We start from the raw sequence: 21,226 nt of genomic DNA, 5'->3' as shown, positions 1-21,226 counted from the left end.
GCCACTGATCATACTGAAAAGTCAGAAAATTTGTTGTTGATGAAAGAAAGAACAGAAAAGTTGGGAATATATAGAAAGAGCATACTTCCCTTCAATGATGACACTCCAGCAAAACATTTTTAAGTAGAAAATTTCCAAACTGCTTGTCTGGATTTTGTGAGATCTATCTTGCAGACAGTGTACTATCTGGCACATTTTGAAGTATTAACTGATGATTTGATGGGATTTGTCACCAATCTCGGTATCGAGGGGAGATCACTCTAACTGCCAACTAAGTGGGCAGATAATTTTTAGCTTTTTAGCTAAAACGTTTTACCCTTGGAAGGCTGGATTTGTGAGGCAGTAGTGAATCTCCAAAGGTATTATGATCCGGTAATGGTTTTTGCAAGGTTTTTTTTTTTTTAATCTTCACCCATATTTTTAAAATACATAAGCATTATTTATCCAATACTGAAATATCTTTGGTTTCTATTCAAGTTGCTCCAAAAGTTTGTTAAGCTTTTCTTGTGATAAAGCTGGTTAAATGGTTTTTTAATTTTTAGTAATGGATGATCAGCATCATTTATACAAACCTGAACACCTTCCTAACCATGATGCTTTTTAACAACTTTGGTTGAATTCAATGAAAAGTTTATGTAAAGTAACTTCAAGGTTCTTTTTGTTTCTTAGTAACACTGGCCATATTTGATGGCAAATCAGCATCACTTGTACAAACTTGATAACACTTCATGCCCAGATGCTTTCTGTCCAATACTGTTGAGCTGTTTCAGTAATGGTGGACATATTTTGATGGTAAATATTTTAAGGCCTTTATGCCAGGATTATATCCTTCAAATTTGGTCCATGAGAAGAATTTCTCCAAAGGTTTTTCTATTTTTGGTAATGGTGATCATCTTTGATGGTAAATTGACATCACCTGTACAAAATGGACTTGCCTCATGCCAGGATGCTGTCAAATATAGTCAAAATCTTTTACGAAGTCATTCTAAGAATTTATAATTTCTAGTAGTAGTGGCCATGATGCTGTCTGCCATGCTTGGTTAAAGCTGACAGTGGTTTTTATGAGGTTTGAAAATAGTAATTATTTATGGAGATAAGACAGACAAAGCACAATGGATGACAGATACTGCACTTGCTTTTCTTTATGCTGCAAACCCAGAAGCAAAATACCCAATCATAACATTTTTATTTAAATCTCTTCTTTCCTTTCCTCCTTCCTTTCTGCTTCTGTCCAAATGGGTATAATGGACACACAGACAGACAGATATCCAGGCCAGACAGACAATGGATGGATAGAAAAAACAGCAGAAATTTCTTTTCAATAAAAAATAAGAAAAACATTGTATAGAAACATTTAATTACAAATATTCTCTCTAATATTTACACTGATCAAAGCTGCATCTTCAGGTACTTCTGCTGATCCTGAAAAGTATAAAATTAAGTGATAAACACTGAATTACACATGTGGAAGAAAAAAAGAATACTGCATAAAAATTACATCTACAAACTTTACTGTAAGACATGTGCAAGTAATAATCCAAATTAACATTACAAACTTTACTGTAGACATGTGCATTTAACAGACACAAATTAAAATTACAAACTTTACTGTAGACATGTGCATGTAATGGACCAAATTAACATTACAAACTTTACTGTAAACAGGTGCATATGTACATTTAACAGATACAAATTAACATTACAAACTTTAATGTAGACATGTGCATTTAACAGACACAAATTAACATTACAAACTTTAACGTAGACATGCGCATTTAACAGACACAAATTAACATTACAAACTTTACTGTAGACATGTGCATGTAACATACAAATTAACATTACAAACTTTAATGTAGACATGTGCATTTAACAGACACAAATTAACATTACAAACTTTACTGTAGACATGTGCATGTAACAGACACAAATTAACATTACAAACTTTAATGTAGACAGGTGCATACGTGCATTTAACAGATACAAATTAACATTACAAACTTTAATGTAGACATGTGCATTTAACAGACACAAATTAACATTACAAACTTTAACATAAACATGTGCATTTAACAGACACAAATTAACATTACAAACTTTGCTGTAGACATGTGCATGTAACAGACACAAATTAACATTACAAACTTTAATGTAGACAGGTGCATGTAACAGATACAAATTAACATTACAAACTTTAATGTAGACATGTGCATTTAATAGACACAAATTAAAATTACAAACTTTACTGTGCATGTATTGGACCAAATTAACATTACAAACTTTACTGTAGACAGGTGCATATGTGCATTTAACAGATACAAATTAACATTACAAACTTTAATGTAGACATGTGCATTTAACAGACACAAATTAATATTACAAATTTTACTGTATACATGTGCATGTAACAGACACAAATTAACATTACAAACCTTAATGTACACAGGTACATATGTGCATTTAACAGATACAAATTAACATTACAAACTTTAATGTAGACATGTGCATTTAACAGACACAAATTAAAATTATAAACTTTACTGTAGACATGTGCATGTAATGGACCAAATTAACATTTTTGTTGTTGTTGTAGGGTTTAACGCCATTTTTCAGCACACGATAGGCTATACATGGCGGCCAGTATTAATGGTGGAGGACGAACCCGGGAAAACCCCGGAAAGAACCACCGACCCACGAGAAGCTACTGGCAAGCTTTCTCACATACCAACATTGGCCGAATCCGAGACTCGAACCCATGCAGACAGAGGTGAGATGGCAGTGATCCGTAATGGAGAGCCCAAATTAACATTACAAACTTTACTGTAGACATGTGCATGTAATGGACCAAATTAACAATACAAACTTTAATGTAGACATGTGCATGTAATGGACCAAATTAACATTACAAACTTTACTGTAGACATGTGCATGTAATGGACCAAATTAACATTACAAACTTTAATGTAGACATGTGCATGTAACAGACGCAAATTAACATTACAAACTTTACTGTTGACATGTGCATGTAATGGACCAAATTAACATTACAAACTTTACATTTTTGTTAACAGTATGTTACCAATGCAGTTAACGTTTTGACTGCTGAGGACAGATTTATCTGTCATATTGTACTGGTAATATTTTCTTAACATGATAAGATAAACTTAAATTTAAAATTACATAATCATACAAACCTTTTCTGAGACAGATGGTTTAATCCTGCTAAAAGCAGTATCAAAATGTTGATTTCTGACATGGATGCCCACTTTCAATGACACTAAATTGCCATGGGAAATAACTTCTTTCAATGCCAACACTGAAGCTTCTCTAACTAATGCTGCTATATCAGCACCCCTGTCAAATAAAACAAGTTATCTAGAAATGAAATATCCACTGGTTACCCAATTATGGAATGGTTCCTTCCTTAAGTATCCTACTGGAAATTAAAGTGATGAATGGATGGAGGGATGGACAAATGCACACCCTAAATCAGTGTACTTATATTCATGAAGTCTTGGAGTTGTGCTCCAGAAGGAAATGTGAGAATGATGGAAGCATGGATGGATGGATCAATGACCATAACAATGAATGCAATGTGAAAAAATACTGGAACTGAGGAACTGTGAATAGCAAAAAGCACATCAAGACCACAAATCCAATAAGTGTACCAAGTTGCACAGAGATGTCTTAAATGGGTTTGGAGTTTTGCTCTTGAAACTACAGTATGGCTAAGTAATGATGGACAAAAGAATGGACAAAAACAAAAAATATTTTAACTAACAAATAGTATTAGCAAAAACAAGGTGAATCTAGCCCACTTATCAAATGCTTGTAGCAAAGTTTATAGAGATATCTTAAACAGTTGCAGCTAAGCTGCATAAATTAATGTGAAAAATGTATGGATGGATGGAAAGAAAAATGAAAACACAGAAAAATTATTGAAACTCATAAATTGTGAAAAGGAAAAGGCATGTCTGGAAAACTTGTCTAAAACCTATCTAGTTTCACTGATACCTTGAAAAGTTTAAGAACTGGGCAATGGAAATAAAAAGGATCACAGAAAAATGGACAAAAACATAAACAAGATATCCAGGTAACCATGGTATCATTCACAGGCTTACAATACTTAAAAACTGACCAATTCATTAAGATTGCTTATAAGGTATTGTAAAATCTAGGTAAACTATCTCACAAACTTTATACCATGTTATTTTAGCCATTTTACTATATCCTGATAAAACATTTGTTCTTAAAATAATGGCACAAAGCCCATTCTCCTGTTCATGATGGGAGTCATTCCATCTGCCAAGTTTTACAGAAAATGGATGAGAAATAAAGTCTATAGTTCTGTTCAGGTAACAAGCTCAGCCAATCAGATGAAATATATCCAATTAATATAACCTAGTTTTGAAGCTTCATCAGAATCAGATAAAAAGTATGGCTCCTTGAATGGCAACAAACTCGGCCATTCCGATGAAAGATAATCTCTTTAATCAGCATGGATCATGTTTACTTTGGATATTTTTGTCTAATATCTTGATTGTGCAAGCCCTTATTCTAATTTGTATAGAAACCTGATCAGAATTGTGGCTTTTAGATGGTAATAAGACCAGATACTCAGATGCAAAATCAACTCATTAATATGCATGGATCTAGCTCATTATCAAAATTGTCCAAGAACATGGCATTAGCCCATACTGAACATATTAGCCCATATTGAACATATTAGCCCATATTGAACATGATCATATTAGCCCATATTGAACATATTAGCCCATACTGAACATGTTATTAGCCCATATTGAACATGATATTAGCCCATATTGAACATGATATTAGCCCATATTGAACATGATGATATTAGCCCATACTGAACATATTAGCCCATATTGAACATATTAGCCCATACTGAACATGATATTAACCCATATTGAACATGATGATATTAGCCCATATTGAACATGATATTAGCCCTTATTGAACATGATATTAGCCCATATTGAACATATTAGCCCATATTCAACATGATGACATTAGCCCATATTGAACATATTAGCCCATATTGAACATATTATCCCATATTGAACATGATATTAGCCCATATTGAACATGATGATATTAGCCCATACTGAACATGATATTAGCCATACTGAACATGATATTAGCCCATATTGAACATATTAGCTGATACTGAACATGATATTAGCCCATGTTGAACATGATGATATTAGCCCATACTGAACATGATATTAGCCCATATTGAACATATTAGCCCATACTGAACATGACATTAGCCCATGCTGAACATGATGATATTAGCCCATATTGAACATTAGCCCATACTGAACATGATGACATTAGCCCATACTGAACATGATATTAGCCCATATTGAACATGATATTAGCCCATACTGAACATGATATTAGCCCATACTGAACATGATATTAGCCCATATTGAACATGATATTAGCCCATATTGAACATGATGATATTAGCCCATACTGAACATGATATTAGCCCATATTGAACATGATATTAGCCCATACTGAACATGATGATATTAGCCCATATTGAACATGATATTAGCGCATATTGAACATGATATTAGCCCATACTGAACATGATATTAGCCCACACTGAACATGATGATATTAGCCCATATTGAACATGATGATATTAACCCATATTGAACATATTAGCCCATACTGAACATGATGATATTAGCCCATACTGAACATGATATTAGCCCATATTGAGCATGATATTAGCCCATGTTGAACATGATGATATTAGCCCATACTGAACATGATATTAGCCCATATTCCAAGTCTTATCAAAACGAAATCAGAAATACAACATCCAAAGTGGTCACAAACATAGTCAATCATATATGAGATTACCTCATTGTTGCAAGTTGCCCATCAAACCCAGACATTACAACTGACAACTGGCCACACATGAACAACATCTATGCTAGAAACATGAACTGTTAAAATTCTTTCATAATAGCATTTCAACACCTTCCCTTTAAGAAAATGACTACTATATTTTTCAACATGTTAAAAAATGTCTGCCTTAGGGAAACAAAGATTTAAGTCCCTTGTGCAACCTAAGTCAAGAGAGTTACTTCTTTCTACATTATTAAAATTCACTTACATCCACATAAAGTCAGGATTTATCTAGCTCCACAATGACTCAGAGTTTCACTAAATTTACTCTGATCTTTCATTGATATGAATAAAAACAACTATATAATTATATGATCAAAAACACATGAGCATGCAAACTTTCAAAGACCGCACCAAACCCTGGAGATCCGACTTTATTATTCCAAGTGAATTATATTCTTGAAAGTTGGTTTGCGTTGATGTTGTCTTTTCCCTTCTGGTAATAAATCTTAAAATTGTATGACTGGAAAGCAAGAGACCAGTGTAAAAGCCTTTAGTTTTTCCCGTGACATGCTAAAGCCATGTGAGTGGGTTGTGGTCTGTTTCTATGTTGACTGTAACTCCCTTCAAGTTGTAGGTCAGGGACTTCATAGTCCTGACCATGGAAAGACATTCTGTTTCTACAGCTGATTAAATGCATTCACTGTCGCTTGATTCCATTGCAAATTTGTTGGTCAAGCCCTTCTGACTATCTCTGTCAAATGTGCTGTTACTTCTGGAAAATTCCAGACAAATTTTCAGTCATAGCTTGTGATACCTAAAATGCTTTCACACTATTTTGCATAACTGACATTGGGAATTCTATCATTGCTTTCATTTTATTTATTTATTCAGGGTTTGATGGTATCATCTGGAATGACATGACCCAGGCAGTATACTTCATTTGCTCCAAGTTGACACTTGCTTGGTCTCACTTTTAGGTTAATCTGCTTTAGCTTCTTAAATAATGCCTCAGATGTGGTTAGAGTGTCCACCTAAGATGTGGGAGGTTGAAGGTTCAAATACAAATATAGGTTGTTTGGATTTGCACAAAAATGGAAGCAGTATACTTGCTGGTGAACACCAAACATTGATGGACACTTAACTTTGTAGTGAGTAATATTCAATTTATCCATTATATTTAAAATCCAAATAACTGTAGATACATGCATTGTGTATTGATTTTTTTTGTTGTTGTGGGGTTTAACGCCATTTTTCAGCACGATAGGCTATACATGGCGGCCAGTATTAATGGTGGAGGAAGAACCCGGAAAACCCCGGAAAGAACCACCGACCCACGAGAAGCTACTGGCAGGCTTTCTCACATGCCCACATTGGCTGAATCTTAGACTCGAACCGCCGCAGACAGAGGTGAGATGGCAGTGATCCGTAACGAAGAGCGCTTTAGACCACTCGGCCACTCGGGGCCCCCGCATTGTGTATTGAATACCATCATGAAATGGATAAATACAGTGCATACCTTATACGCATTTCTGAATGGGAATAGTGGCATAAAAATGTAGAAATATCTGAATTCACAATATTTGTGTGTACTAGAAATATCTAGTGTTTCCAACATTACCCCTAGATTTACTGAATTTTTTTGTATGTCATACTTAAAAGATGACCCCTATTCTGCAGGAATCAAATTTTCAGCTTAAATGGTTCACATATAGGTGAGTATATATGGGTATTTGCTTCCTGGTAGATTGTTGCTTTATCATTTATGAATTTGCTTCCCTGTTTTATCATTGGCAGAGGACCAACAATAGCCATCTTGCAGAATGGTACACTTACTATAGGAACAACACATGTGGGTGATTGTTCCTTTCCCGTTTTAGACACCCTCTAGCATGTGTCACAGATAAAGCAGTATTCCTTAACATTACAGAAGATACCAAGCCAATAAAATGGATCCAAGAATCTTTCCTTATTTTTGGTGTCCATCCCAAAATAACCCACTAAGGATCTGTGAGCTATTGTGATCATTGCTGTTCTCAAGCATTGTGGGAGTATCACCTGTACACCTGACCTGCTTTTCCATCAAGCATGATCCATTTACTTTGGAAAATTCTATTTTCCCAGTAGAATACATTGCCACCCTCTATTTCCTGTTCTGAAATGAAAATATTTGATGAAACATTTGATGAAACATTCTCTAGCATTAACTGAGGAAATATCTCTCAGTTTAATTACCAATTATGGATTCTAAAGTGTCATTTCCTTCCAAAACTCTGTGGTTTCACATCATAAACTTTGATATCTTTATCTCTGGATTCCTCAAATCATTCATGGTACTTTGCTGGGCTCATGTCACTGCAAAAACATTATCACAATTATAAGTAAGGATATCTATCCCTAACAACCACTGCAAAGGCTGGTACCAGTCCCACCTGAATTAAGGCTGCTGAAATAGGACATTCTAACTTCAACAACTCAAGTTCAACTTTAAATGGCTGTCCTGTGGTGGTATACAGGGTAACTTTCTGTCTCTTAAGCCTGCAGTTATTATCAACCAAGTCTGATCAAAGTCATATTTGCTACACTGCCTTTGACAAACTTTTTTTTTTTCATTTAGATTACTAACTGGCTGGTATATTGATGCCTTTACCCAAACCTATGTATCAGGACCATTCATGACTCAACAGAGCTCTTGCTTGTTGTACTACCTCTCTTGATTCTCCTGTTAGGATAGTTCTATGTTGCAGGGTTTTAACTCCTTCATCTCTACAGTCTCAAATTGAGCAAGAAATGCTAAAATATCCTCCTCTGCAAGATAATTGTGAGTCTGCGACTTGACTTTGAATGGGATGCTGTCATTCTTTGTATCTGTCTTTCTGATGTCTCACTTTTTCTATTTCTAATTCTAGTTATTTCAGTTTAAACTCTTCTCCATTTGTAGTTTCTCTCTGACAAGTTCTAAGTTTTGTCTTTAATATATCAAAATCTCTCCTTTTCTGTCATCCTCTTTGCATTTTCAGTTTGACATTGCCTTCTATTAGGAGGGGGCCATTACTTCCTCCTCTTCCTCTGGATTGACATCAACATCTGTGAATGTTATCAGATTAGCTTATAGTGCATCATCCCATTTTGGTCTCTCGTAAGCTTCTTCAAAATCAACTTCAAATTCTTCCACCATAGTCACTGCTTGCCTCAAGAAGTCACAGTTACAATTCCAACTTTACTCTAGGTCTGTCCCAATGATGATTCCACCAAAACCCATGACAAAAGTTCATAAAAACTGAAGCCATAGTTTTTAAGATCCACTAAAATTCCACCGCAAAACACAGCAATGGTACAGAAGAACTGAATTTAGTTTTTTTTTAAATAGGCTTAAAATAATGATGATATAAGAATGTGCTGCCTGGAAGGATGTGGAGGCATTCTCTCCCATCTGCTAGAGTGGTCTAGTCACCCCCCCACATCCCATCATCCCCCATCCCTGACTGGTTTTATTATCTTTGTAACTCATCAGAGGGAATTTATCTTGATTCATTTTTTCAACTGATCACCATGTATTGTCAGTGCAAAGTTTATATACCCCTAGCTGACAGTTATGATATAAACACACATTTAATGTCTTATCAAAATTTGATCTGAAATGTGGCTTCATGATGGGTAACAGTAACAAGTTCAGCCAGTCAGATGTAAGAGCACCAATTAGCATGTGTGGATCTCACTCATTACTGATCTCATCTGAGGTCTTAATTATATTGTAATAAAGTTGGAGTATGTGCATTTGGTTATAGCATCCTGTTTATAGAAATTCTTAGATTTGTGTGATTACTTGTGTGATTATCGGAATTTGGTGCATTGGAAATATCCCTAGCCTGAAATAACACTGGACAACAAATTTTTACAAAAGTCATGTTACTGAAATAAAATTAGTCAATTCTTATCAATTTTTATGTGCTGAACACGAATATGACAGTCAAATTGCAAAATTGGCTCTAGTTTTTTTGTAATCTGCAAGAAATTAATGTTTACATAACGAAATGCATTCCAATAGTAAAAGGTCAACTGTAATAGCCTACCTATAAAAAATCAAGTCATTGACTACATCTTAGATTTCTTCGCCTGTCTCTTGTACAGCTGTTCGGGAGCATCTCTGAGGAGTGTCTGGCAGTAGTCAGCCAGCATTGTAGTGGACCATTTTCCCTGGTATCTTTGTTCCATTGTTGCGATATCTTGATGAAAACGTTCGCCGTGTTCATCACTAACAATACCACAGTTGCTAGGAAAGAAATCCAAATGGGAATGAAGGAAGTGAATCTTTAGAGACATATTGCAGCCAAGTTTCTTATACTTCATCAACATGTCTTCTACTAGTTCCTTATAGTTTTCTGCCCTAACATTTCCGAGGAAGTTTGTAGAAACTAGGCGAAAAGCATTCCATGCTTGTTTCGCGTCACCTTCCAGCAAGTTGTTGAACCGGTCATCTTTGAAAAGCTCTCGAATCTGAGGACCCACAAAAACTCCCTCTTTAATCTTTGCTTCGCTGAGTCGAGGGAATTTTTCATGCAGGTATCGGAATGCTGGCAAAGTCCGGTCAATGGCTTTCACGAAGTTCTTCATCAAACCTAGTTTGATGTGAAGGGGTGGTAGCAAGATTTTCTGAGCCTCAACCAGAGCTGGGTGTTGGATATTCTTCTCTCCAATGGCTACATTCTGCCTGTGAGTCCATTCCTTCCTCATGTAGTGCATTTCCTTTGCTCGGCTATCCCACTCGCATAAGAAACACATGTATTTTGTAGATCCTTGCTGCAGTCCCATTAAAAGGGCAACTACCTTCAAATCACCACAGAGGTGCCAGCTGTACTTGTTATACTCAATGGAATTCAGTAGCTGCCTTAAGTTATCGTATGTCTCTTTCATGTGGACAGCATACGCTACTGGAATAGATGGAAGAATGTTTCCATTGTGCAAAAGCACAGCCTTGAGACTCAGTTTCGAAGAGTCCACAAATAGTCTCCATTCTTGTGGGTCATGAGTGATTTTTAAAGCATTCATGAGGCCCTCAATATCGGAACAGAATATCAGATTACTTTCCTTTCTGAAGAAAGGCTCCAATTGCTGGTGGCGCTTTCGATATGCAGTAATTGTGACATCTTCTTCTAGAAGATTCCATTGTTGGAGTCTTGATCCTAGCAATTCTGCCTTGTTCTTTGATAAGTCCAAATCACGAATCAGGTCATTTAGTTCTTCCTGTGTTATTCTGTGTGGGGTTGATGTTGCACCACAGTGAAAATCTGGATCACTGCATGCTGATGGACCAGGAGAAGAACAGGTCGACTCACCTTTGTCTTCGTCAGATGAATCAAGAGAATATTCTGCTGGAGGTTCTGGAATAGGAAGTCCCTCACCATGTGGAACTGGTTTCAATGCAGACGGAATGTTTGGGTAGACTATTCTCGACTTCTTTCGCTTCGTTATTCCGCCGGAAAGAGGAGGAACCAAGCAGAAGTAACAGTCATTTAGGTGGTTGCTTGGCTCTCTCCACACCATTGGGACTGCAAACGGCATTGATGACCTTTTGCAATTCAACCACTGTGAAAGCTGTGTTGTACATGTAGCACAGCATATATGCGGAGCCCAAGGCTTGTCTTGGTCACCAACCTTGCATCCGAAGTAAAGATGATATGCCTTCTTCACTTGAGAATTGATACTTTTCTTCTGGTTGGCAAATGTCACTTCCCCACAAATATAGCAAAAATTGTCCGCGGTATTAACACACTTTCGAGGCATTACTGTTCTTTATTGTACGTAAATGGATAAAATAATAAGTTTTATGTAACAGTAGCTTGAACTGTCTCGCACAACGTCTAAAATATTTTAAATGCTGAACCTATCTGATTGGGCTTGATATAGTACACTGCTTACGTCAGCTTCAGCAGCCGCCTGGCATTAGTATAATAGGCCTACACATGTATAGTACACTGCTGACGTCAACTTACTTCAGCAGCCGCATGGCATTAGTATTGCATTGCATCAGAAAATGATGCAATCAACTGTGGATGATGTGAGCATGATGGTATTATGCAATGTTACATCATTATTCCGGATGTTGCTGCAGTCCTACTGGAGAAATTTACACAGTGAAACATAGAAAATGAGGTATATGAATATCTTCAAAACGAGAGCCAATACAAATTTTTCACGGTTATATTCGTGTTCGGCACACCAAAATACTACAGATTAGGGCCTTTTCAAGTCAGTAATGATTTCACTGTTGACCAGTGTAATTAGCCAATTACTAGGAGCAAATGTCATGGAGTGAAGTGTTAGTGAGTTTCCATGATGCCATGGTTCACTAGTAGTGAATTCAGGTCAAAACTGAATGAATGTCTCTGGAGTAAGATAGTCCATATTAAAATCTAGTGGTGTACATTGGTAGTGTGACTGCAGTGGCAGTAATTATGGTAGGAAACTGGTAAATTACACAAAGGAATAAATAAGAAGGGACTTGGCAGATACCGTTTATGTCGCCATGGTGGCAGATGTTGTGCATTTATATTGGTAAAATGTGCCTGGGAAGCATACATTGACTGGCCTAAGGTGGCGGAGTTAAAATAGTTTGCAGTGTTAGAGGATACTCATATAGTTTCTACGGCATGAACAGTTGGCGTTATAGCAACTTGATGAAGAGAAACCATGCAGATGTGCAGTTGATAGATATTTGGCAGATTGTTTTATCTGTGGTCTTGCAATGATTAGAGTAAAATTGAAGGATAGAATGGACAAGTCGAGCTTTCTAATTTACAACTGAAGTTGTATGGAAGTCTTTGGAAAGTTGGAGTAAGCTTATAACTTCTAATGGGAATCGCGCCAGGGTTTGACAACCGCTCTGTCAAGTAAAGACCCCTGGCTTGTCACAATATAAAATTATGTTCCAAGTTTGATCACAACTGAATCACAAATACAACTTAAAGAAAGATAACAAGCTCAAATGCAAGGTCACCTCATTAGTATCCATGGATCTTGCTCATGAATCAGACACAATTTTGGCTGAAAATTTGAAAGGGAGATTTGGCGGTCCTCCCCCAATGGGGTCTTGAGGGGCAGCGCCCCTGATCTGGGAGTCCAGGGGGGGTCAAAGGCCCCCGGCCAAACATGCATTTTACAATCTTAAAAAACTGCTGCTGGTGCAACTAATGATCATAATATATAACAAAATAATCATTTGAAAAACTAATAAACTTACCAAAAATTTTCAACTTGACTTGAATAATTTCACAATATATATTATCACATGAATTTGTTCTCCAATACTATTGGTGCATAAGTTATTTCATGTGCATATCTGTGTTCACATTGTAATTAAGTCACAATAATTTCTCAATTTTTGCAGCAAAAATATTATACATCTCTCTTTTCATAAAAAATCTGTAAAATAAACACCCAAGAACATTGACTATATACAAATAATCCCATAGATTCGCTTGTCTTTTTCTCCAATGGACACAACCTGTTGATATGTCAGTCAAGCTCTTTTTGCAGCTTTGGCAAAGATTTCTTTAGCCTTTCTTTCTGACTGACTTTTTTGGCTCAATGTGCAATCGATTCTTTTCCTTCTCAAAGAGAGCCTTTTTCTTTTCAAGCTGGTGCTTGTATTGGTAACACGCAGTGCACATATTCTGATAGAGAGCTACATCTGCTCTCTCATGCAAGAAATCCTTCTTCTTATAGTAATTAACTGCACTTTTTCCCGATGCCTTCTGAGCTTGAATTTTTCTGTATGCAGGTTCTTTTGTAGATGCTGTTCCAAACACTTCCAACTGCATTTACCGTAGAACAGAGGTCTCAAAATGCCAGTCGTCTAGCGTTCAGTTTTCTTATAAACTGAGCAACTAAACTTCTGTCGACTTTTCACTGCTGCCATTCCAATTTCCACATGTTTTTTAAATCTTTATCTAAACTTCTCGTGTCATGGTCTCTCTCAACAACTCGGGATGCCATTTTTGCAAGCATGCTTCTTCTTTCCATTGCCATCAGTTTCCATTACATGAAGATTCACTGGATGAATTTAAACGTTTGACCAGTCAGAATACTCTTTACGAGAGTCATGGGCTAACTAATATATGGAATAAATATGTTACAAGATTCGTTGCGGAATGGAACCAAACAGACCGTTTTTTAAAAACCGGATTAGAGATGATAAAAAAATGGACTATATCAAGAAAAATCGAATTCAAGTCAGAAGAAAAGCTGAATTCTGCTTTAAAACACAGAAAAATCATGTCTGATGAATGAGACCAGTCCATTGGCATAAGTGACTACAGCATCTGCCTCAGATGTGGGAGGTCGTGGGTTCGAAGCCTGGCCAAATCATACCAAAGACTTATAAAACTGGTTCTAGCAGCTGCCTTGCTTGGCATTCAACATTAAGTGCTGAAATAGATGGAATGTAAATAGCAAAAGAGAATTTGAGTCACTAGTGCAATATCTGTACCAAATTTCACAGAGATATTGGGAACGCTTTGAGAGTTATGCTCTTGAAACGAAAAGTGTGGATGAATGGATAGAAAACTGGACAAAAACAAAACAAATTGAAGAGCCATGAATAAAAAAGGCATATCTGAAATTCTACTTCAATATATACCAAGTTTCAAAGAGACACCTTGAATGGTTTGAAAGTTATACACCAGAAGCAAAAATGTTTATGGACTGATAGACAGAACTGACCTATACATCTCTCCATATTATTTACTTAGGGGAAGGGGGAGGGTAAAGAAATGGAAATGAAAAAGAAAGTTCAGCTGAAAAGTTAAGCCACAAATGAATCACATGAATATTCTACATGTTCTAGTAAATGACAAAGATATGATGTGGACCTAAAATTGTGTTCACCTACAAGGTCTAAACTGGACAATGGAATATCACTATAGAACTCATCAAACTGGCTTATAAGTCCATATTAAACAGATTCTTTAAGTTCTATGATTCTAATTTTATTTGAATGAAGGTTACAGAATATCAACATTTTAAGTATATGAACAAATGCATGAAATGTATTTAAGATGTCACGTCAAATCAAAAAGATAACTGAATGTTTGCTTCACTGTCTGATGTTTTAGTCAAGTAAAAATGATTGTTTGCTTCACTGTCTGATGTTTTAATCAAGCAAAAATGATAACTAAATGTTTGCTTCACTGTCTGATGTTTTAGTCAAGTAAAAATGATAACTAAATGTTTGCTTCTCTGTCTGATGTTGTAGTCAAGTAAAAATGATAACTAAATGTTTGCTTCACTGTCTGATGTTATAGTCAAGTAAAAATGATAACTAAATGTTTGCTTCACTGTCCGACGTTTTAGTCAAGTAAAAATGATAACTGAATGTTTTCTTCACTGTCAGATGTTTTAGTCAATTGAAAATGATAACTGAATGTTTGCTTCACTGTCTGATGTTTTAGTCAATTGAAAATGATAACTGAATGTTTGCTTCACTGTCTGATGTTTTAGTCAAGTAAAAATGATAACTGAATGTTTGTTTCACTGTCAGATGTTTTAGTCAATTGAAAATGATAACTGAATGTTTGCTTCACTGTCAGATGTTTTAGTCAATTGAAAATGATAACTGAATGTTTGCTTCACTGTCTGATGTTTTAGTCAACTGAAAATGATAACTAAATGTTTGCTTCACTGTCTTATGTTTTAGTCAAGTAAAAAAGATAACTGAATGTTTGCTTGACTGTCTGATGTTTTAGTCAAGTAAAAAAGATAACTAAATGTTTGCTTCACTGTCTGATGTTTTAGTCAAGTAAAAAAGATAACTAAATGTTTGCTTCACTGTCTCATGTTTTAGTCAAGTGAAAATGACTCGAGAGAAGCTCATTCATTAAAGGTTGTTAATCTAAAATACACCAAGGTAAATCTCCTTACCTGGGATCATTCTGATTCAAAACTACCAACCCTATTTTAGTTATGTGTACTCATCACATCTCACATCATTAGCTGGGGTTTTAATTATGTGTAGCCTTTATATCTCATTTTATTAACTATGCCAGCTAGCATCACGCCGTCCAGCTGGGGTTTTACTTACGTATACCCATCACATATCTCATTATTAACTATGCCAGCTAGCATCATGCCATCTAGCTGGGGTTTTAATTATGTGTAGCCTTTATATCTCATTATTAACTATGCCAGCTAGCATCACACCATCTAGCTGGGGTTTTACTTACGTGTAGCCTTTACATCTCTCATCATTTGCTATGACAGCTAACTCCACGCCATCTAGCTGGGGTTTTGTGCCATTCTGCAAATAAAACCAATTCTTTACAATTTCCAATGTAAGTATTTATCACTCCAAGCAATATGCATTATTTTCTCAAGAAATCGGATGGAAAATAAAAATTACATAGGGGGATAGGCCAAGGAGTTGCTTTCAGCCAAATGTAATTCTAGGAAAACACGTGCATTTTGATTTTGGCACATAAGAACATGACAGATGCTGCAATGTTCACTTTTGAAAAATATGTATGAAATACATGCATAGCGATGCATAGCGATATTCTAAAAACAGGTGTTGCAAGAATACAAGGCCAGAAAAAAATAATACCCCTCTAGTATTAACCAATTAAGAAGTCAATTAAGATGTTGATCATCAAGACTGTGAGACAACTTTTGTCTGGAAAACTGAGCATCCAGATAATTGTAACAATATGCCATCTAAACTTGTAGTTGATGATTAAATTTTAAACAGCATTGATGTCCCGATTATCAATATCCGTATACTGCATGAGGTTATGTTGGTTGGTAGGTTTGTATTTCCGGTAAGCCCATGAGGTTTTTATTTTCATTGGTGGGTTTGTTTATCTTGTAAGACAATGAGGTTTTTATTTTGGTTGGTGGTTTGTATTTCCTGTAAGACCATGAGGTCTTTATTTTTGTTGGTGGGTTTGTATTTCTGTATGACCATGTGGTTTTTATTTTGGTTGGTGGGTTTGTATATCCTGTAAGACCATGAGGATTTTATTTTGGTACAGGAGCTTGTATATCCTGTAAGACCATGAGGTTTTTATTTTGGTACATGGGTTTGTATATCCTGTAAGACCATGAGGATTTTATTTTGGTTGGTGGGTTTGTATTTCCTGCAAGACCATGAGGTTTTTATTTTAGTACATGGGTTTGTATATCCTGTAAGACCATGAGGATTTTATTTTGGTACATGGGTTTGTATATCATTTAAGACCATGAGGATTTTATTTTGGTTGGTGGGTTTGTATATCCTGTAAGTCTATGTGGTTTTGATTTTGGTTAGTGGGTTTGTATTTCCTGTAAGACCATGAGGATTTTATTTCGGTACATGGGTTTGTATATCCTGTAAGATCAAGAGGTTTTTATTTTGGTTGGTGGGTTTGTATTTCCTGTAAGTCTATGTGGTTTTGATTTTGGTTGGTGGGTTTGTATTTCCTGCAAGACCATGATGTTTTTAGTTCGGTACATGGGTTTGTATATCCTGTAATACCATGAGGTTTTGATTTTGGTTGGTGGGTTTGTATTTCCTGTAAGACCATGAGGTTTTTATTTTGGTACATGGGTTTGTATATCCTGTAAGACCATGAGGATTTTATTTCGGTACATGGGGTTTGTACATCCTGTAAGACCATGATGTTTTTATTTTTGTTGGTGGGTTTGTATTTCCTGTAAGACCATGAGGTTTTTATTTTGGTACATGGGTTTGTATATCCTGTAAGACCATGAGGATTTTATTTTGGTACATGGGATTGTATATCCTGTAAAACCATGAGGATTTTATTTTGGTACATGAGTTTATATATCCTGTAAGACCATGAGGTTTTTATTTTGGTACATGGGTTTGTATTTCCTGTAAGACCATCAGAATTTTATTTTGGTACATGGGTTTGTATATCCTGTAAGACCATGAGGTTTTTATTTCAGTACATGGGTTTGTATATCCTGTAAGACCATGAGGATTTTATTTTGGTACATGGGTTTGTATATCCTGTAAGACCATGAGGATTTGATTTTGGTACATGGGTTTGTATTTCCTGTAGGACCATGCGGTTTTTATTTTGGTTGGTGGGTTTGTATATCATGTAAGTCTATCTGGTTTTCATTTTGGTTGGTGGGTTTGTATATCCTGTAAGACCATGAGGTTTTTATTTTGGTGCATGGGTTTGTATATCATTTAAGACCATGAGGTTTTTATTTTGGTACATGGGATTGTGTATCCTGCAAGACCATGAGGATTTTGTTTCAGTACATGGGTTTGTATATCCTGTAAGACCATGAGGTTTTATTTTGGTACATGGGTTTGTATATCCTGTAAGACCATGAGGTTTTTATTTTGGTACATGGTTTGTATTTCCTGTAAGTATATCTGGTTTTTATTTTGGTTGGTGGGTTTGTATTTCATGTAAGTATATGGGGTTTTTATGTTGTTGGTTGGGTTTGTATTACTGCTAACTCTAAGTCAATAAGTTCTTATTTTGGTGGATGGGGTTTTTCTTTATTGTAAGTAAGTCTATGGGGCTTTCATTTAGGTGGGTGGCTTTGTATTTCTTGTAAGTCTATAGGATTTTTATTCTGGTGGGTGGCTTTGTATTTCCTGTAAGTCTATAGGATTTTTATTCTGGTGGGTGGCTTTGTACTTATTCTAGGTCTGTATGGTGTTTATTTTGGTGGATGGGTTTTGTATTTAGTTTAGGTCACTTTGCACTTCTTTCTGAAATTCAAAAAATAATTTCTGGCATCTTACCTTGGTGATTGTTTTTAGAATGTCCAGCCTATCTTCAGCTGATGGCAGACCTACATACAGCGTCTTGTCAAGTCTGCCAGGTCTTAATACAGCAGGGTCAATAATGTCTAGACAAAAGATGTGATGTAAATAATTATTACAGAACTTGGACATCTCAAAACATGAAACAACTATACTTTCCTTTAAAAACAGGATATCAGAATCTCAGCTTTATGTGAGTTTGCCTCAAATTTGTATAAAAAGGCCACTGGTTCACAAGAAAAACAGAAGCATGAGGGAACTGATACTTTAATGCCAAAATAATATTTTCCAAGAATCCAAGATAAGACCATTTCTTCTTTTCAAATGATGAGTACAGTGCAGTAAAAAAGTTCTTTATTAGGCCCTCCACCTGTGAACCTGATTAATGATCCTCTTTTAGACAATGTTAAACCTGGTAGTGCTCTTTTGTTTTGGCATAATCTTGTTACTGATGATAATTTGTTTCTAACTGTCACAACCTGCATATGTTGAATTGTTTCATAATGCAGACATTTTTGAGCCAAATCCATATAACTGCTTCAAAACTAGTATTATTATATTCAGAATGGGGTGTTGTTGTTGTAGGGTTTAACGCCATTTTTCAGCACACGATAGGCTATGCATGGCAGCCAGTATTAATGGTGGAGGAAGAACCCGGGAAAACCCTGGAAAGAACCACCGACTCACAAGAAGCTACTGGCAAGCTTTCTCACATACCCACATTAGCCGAATCCGAGACTTGAACCCATGCAGACAGAGGTGAGATGGCAGTGATCTGTAATGGAGAGCGCTTTACACCACTCGGCCACTCGGGGCCCCCAGAATGGGGTGAAAGCTGTACAAAATTATGCATATATGCATGCTAATTGCTAACACTAAAATAATAGTGAAGTTGATGCCTGTTTATTGTTACCAGACCCAGCCCTAGGAAGTGCAGGGCCCAAGGCAGCTAGCAATGAGCACAGGGCCCCAAGAAAGAAAAAAAAGCATTGTGGAGTTGATTTCCTGAAAGCGCGGGGCTCAAGGAGGTTGCCACGTTTGTCTTGCCCAAGGGCCAGGCCTGATTGTTACCAATGCAACCAAATAAAGAGCTGCAAAAGTATTTTTAACGAAAAAAAATCAAATCTAATGTATAAATTTCCATCAAATATAGTTATTCAAAATGTTTACATAGTTAAATTTGTGTTTATATATTACTTGTATTCTCAGTTCATTAATTTATGGAATATGCTAGATAATTATAAATTTTACTTTCAAAAACATCAGCACAATACTGTATACATTTCAGTATGTTATAATATGTAGAAGATGCAATATTTCTGTAATTATTAATAACAAATGATCACCAAATAAAATATGATTCTATTCACTTATATAGTTCACAGATAAAAAAACCAGTACTAATCATACAGAAAATGATAAATATTTATAGATTTACTTTCGTTACCAGGGTTAAGATATAACCACATTATAAATTTGCTTAAATCTTGAAGCAATATTTTTTTAATGATGTTTTCTTATTGGTATCATTCAGGGTATTCTTCAGATATATCCATAACTGAGTTAATGATAAAAATTCATTCATCAGATAATCCATAACTGAGTTAATGATAAAAATTCATTCATCAGATAATCCATAACTGAGTTAATGATAAAAAATCATTCATATTTGTCTGTGTTATCATTTTTACAAGCCAGTACTACCATACAACTACATCAAGACCACTGAACTTAAAATCAGTGTTAGAGTGCTGACTATCAACTTGTTCACCAGAAAGCAACTAAATATAAATTGTGGTCAAAATGTTCTTATTATGTACAAGAATATGTGTTATAAAATGCAATGCAGCATATCAATGCAAGTGATGACCTTTGAGGAGAACCAAAAAAGACAATTAATATTCAAGACTCCATCATAAAATCTCTAGTGGCCATACTGAGTGTCTGATCAGTACCTGGATATCAATGAAAGTCTTTTAGTCAAATCATTCATCCATGAAAGAGAAGTAGCCATAACAAGATTTTCAAGGTGGCAACATGAATATCTTTAAAATGGCTACAATACTTGTGTGTCAAATCAGCATCATTGTATTTAGTAGTAGCCAGAGATAATAAGAAGTTTTGGTGAGAACTTCATACAGGTATGGCATTTAGGAAAAGTAGTGATAAAACGAATTAGTGACCATGTTGTAGGTCTGATTGGTGCCATTTTTGTTTAGTATCATGCCATACATCATAAGCCTTTAGTTAACAAACACATGTACATATGTCAGCCCATTCAGGAATAAAAGTGAAAACAATATTTTCAAGATGGCCACCATGGCAGCAATATTGGATGTCTGATCTGCACCATTTCCACTGAGGCCTAACTATGCATTGTAAAATTCTTTTAGTGAAAATCCTATATCAATTTGAATATGAATACAAGGAACTATTCAGGAGGATAGCAAGAGATTTAAGATTTTCAAGATGGCCACCATAACCATCATTTGGTTGCCATATTTGATATTGGATTGGCAACTTTTTCATATAGAAACAACTAAATATTAATTATAA

The 21,226-nt window shown here is 35.6% G+C and overlaps 1 protein-coding gene across 5 annotated transcripts in view; it reads right to left on the bottom strand.

The window, feature by feature from the left end:
* Nucleotides 1-1,340: 1,340 nt before the first annotated feature.
* Nucleotides 1,341-21,226, bottom strand: part of LOC149804631 (nuclear valosin-containing protein-like) — a 107,407-nt gene continuing 87,521 nt past the window's right edge. For all 5 annotated transcript variants that reach the window (XM_089942679.1, XM_089942704.1, XM_089942671.1 and 2 more), the window contains exons 23-26: nucleotides 18,650-18,756; nucleotides 16,110-16,183; nucleotides 3,195-3,354; nucleotides 1,341-1,422 (exon numbers count right to left, since the gene is read on the bottom strand). In XM_089942679.1, the coding sequence (XP_089798805.1) occupies nucleotides 1,390-1,422; nucleotides 3,195-3,354; nucleotides 16,110-16,183; nucleotides 18,650-18,756 (374 nt within the window). In that variant the 3' untranslated portion in view covers nucleotides 1,341-1,389. The remainder of the gene's footprint in view (nucleotides 1,423-3,194; nucleotides 3,355-16,109; nucleotides 16,184-18,649; nucleotides 18,757-21,226) is intronic.

This window comes from Sinohyriopsis cumingii, chromosome 2, assembly GCF_028554795.1.
Source record: "Sinohyriopsis cumingii isolate HCF-2022 chromosome 2, ASM2855479v2, whole genome shotgun sequence".
In the NCBI taxonomy this organism is placed as follows: Eukaryota; Metazoa; Mollusca; class Bivalvia; order Unionida; family Unionidae; genus Sinohyriopsis; species Sinohyriopsis cumingii.
This window is presented reverse-complemented; position numbering and strand designations above follow the sequence as displayed.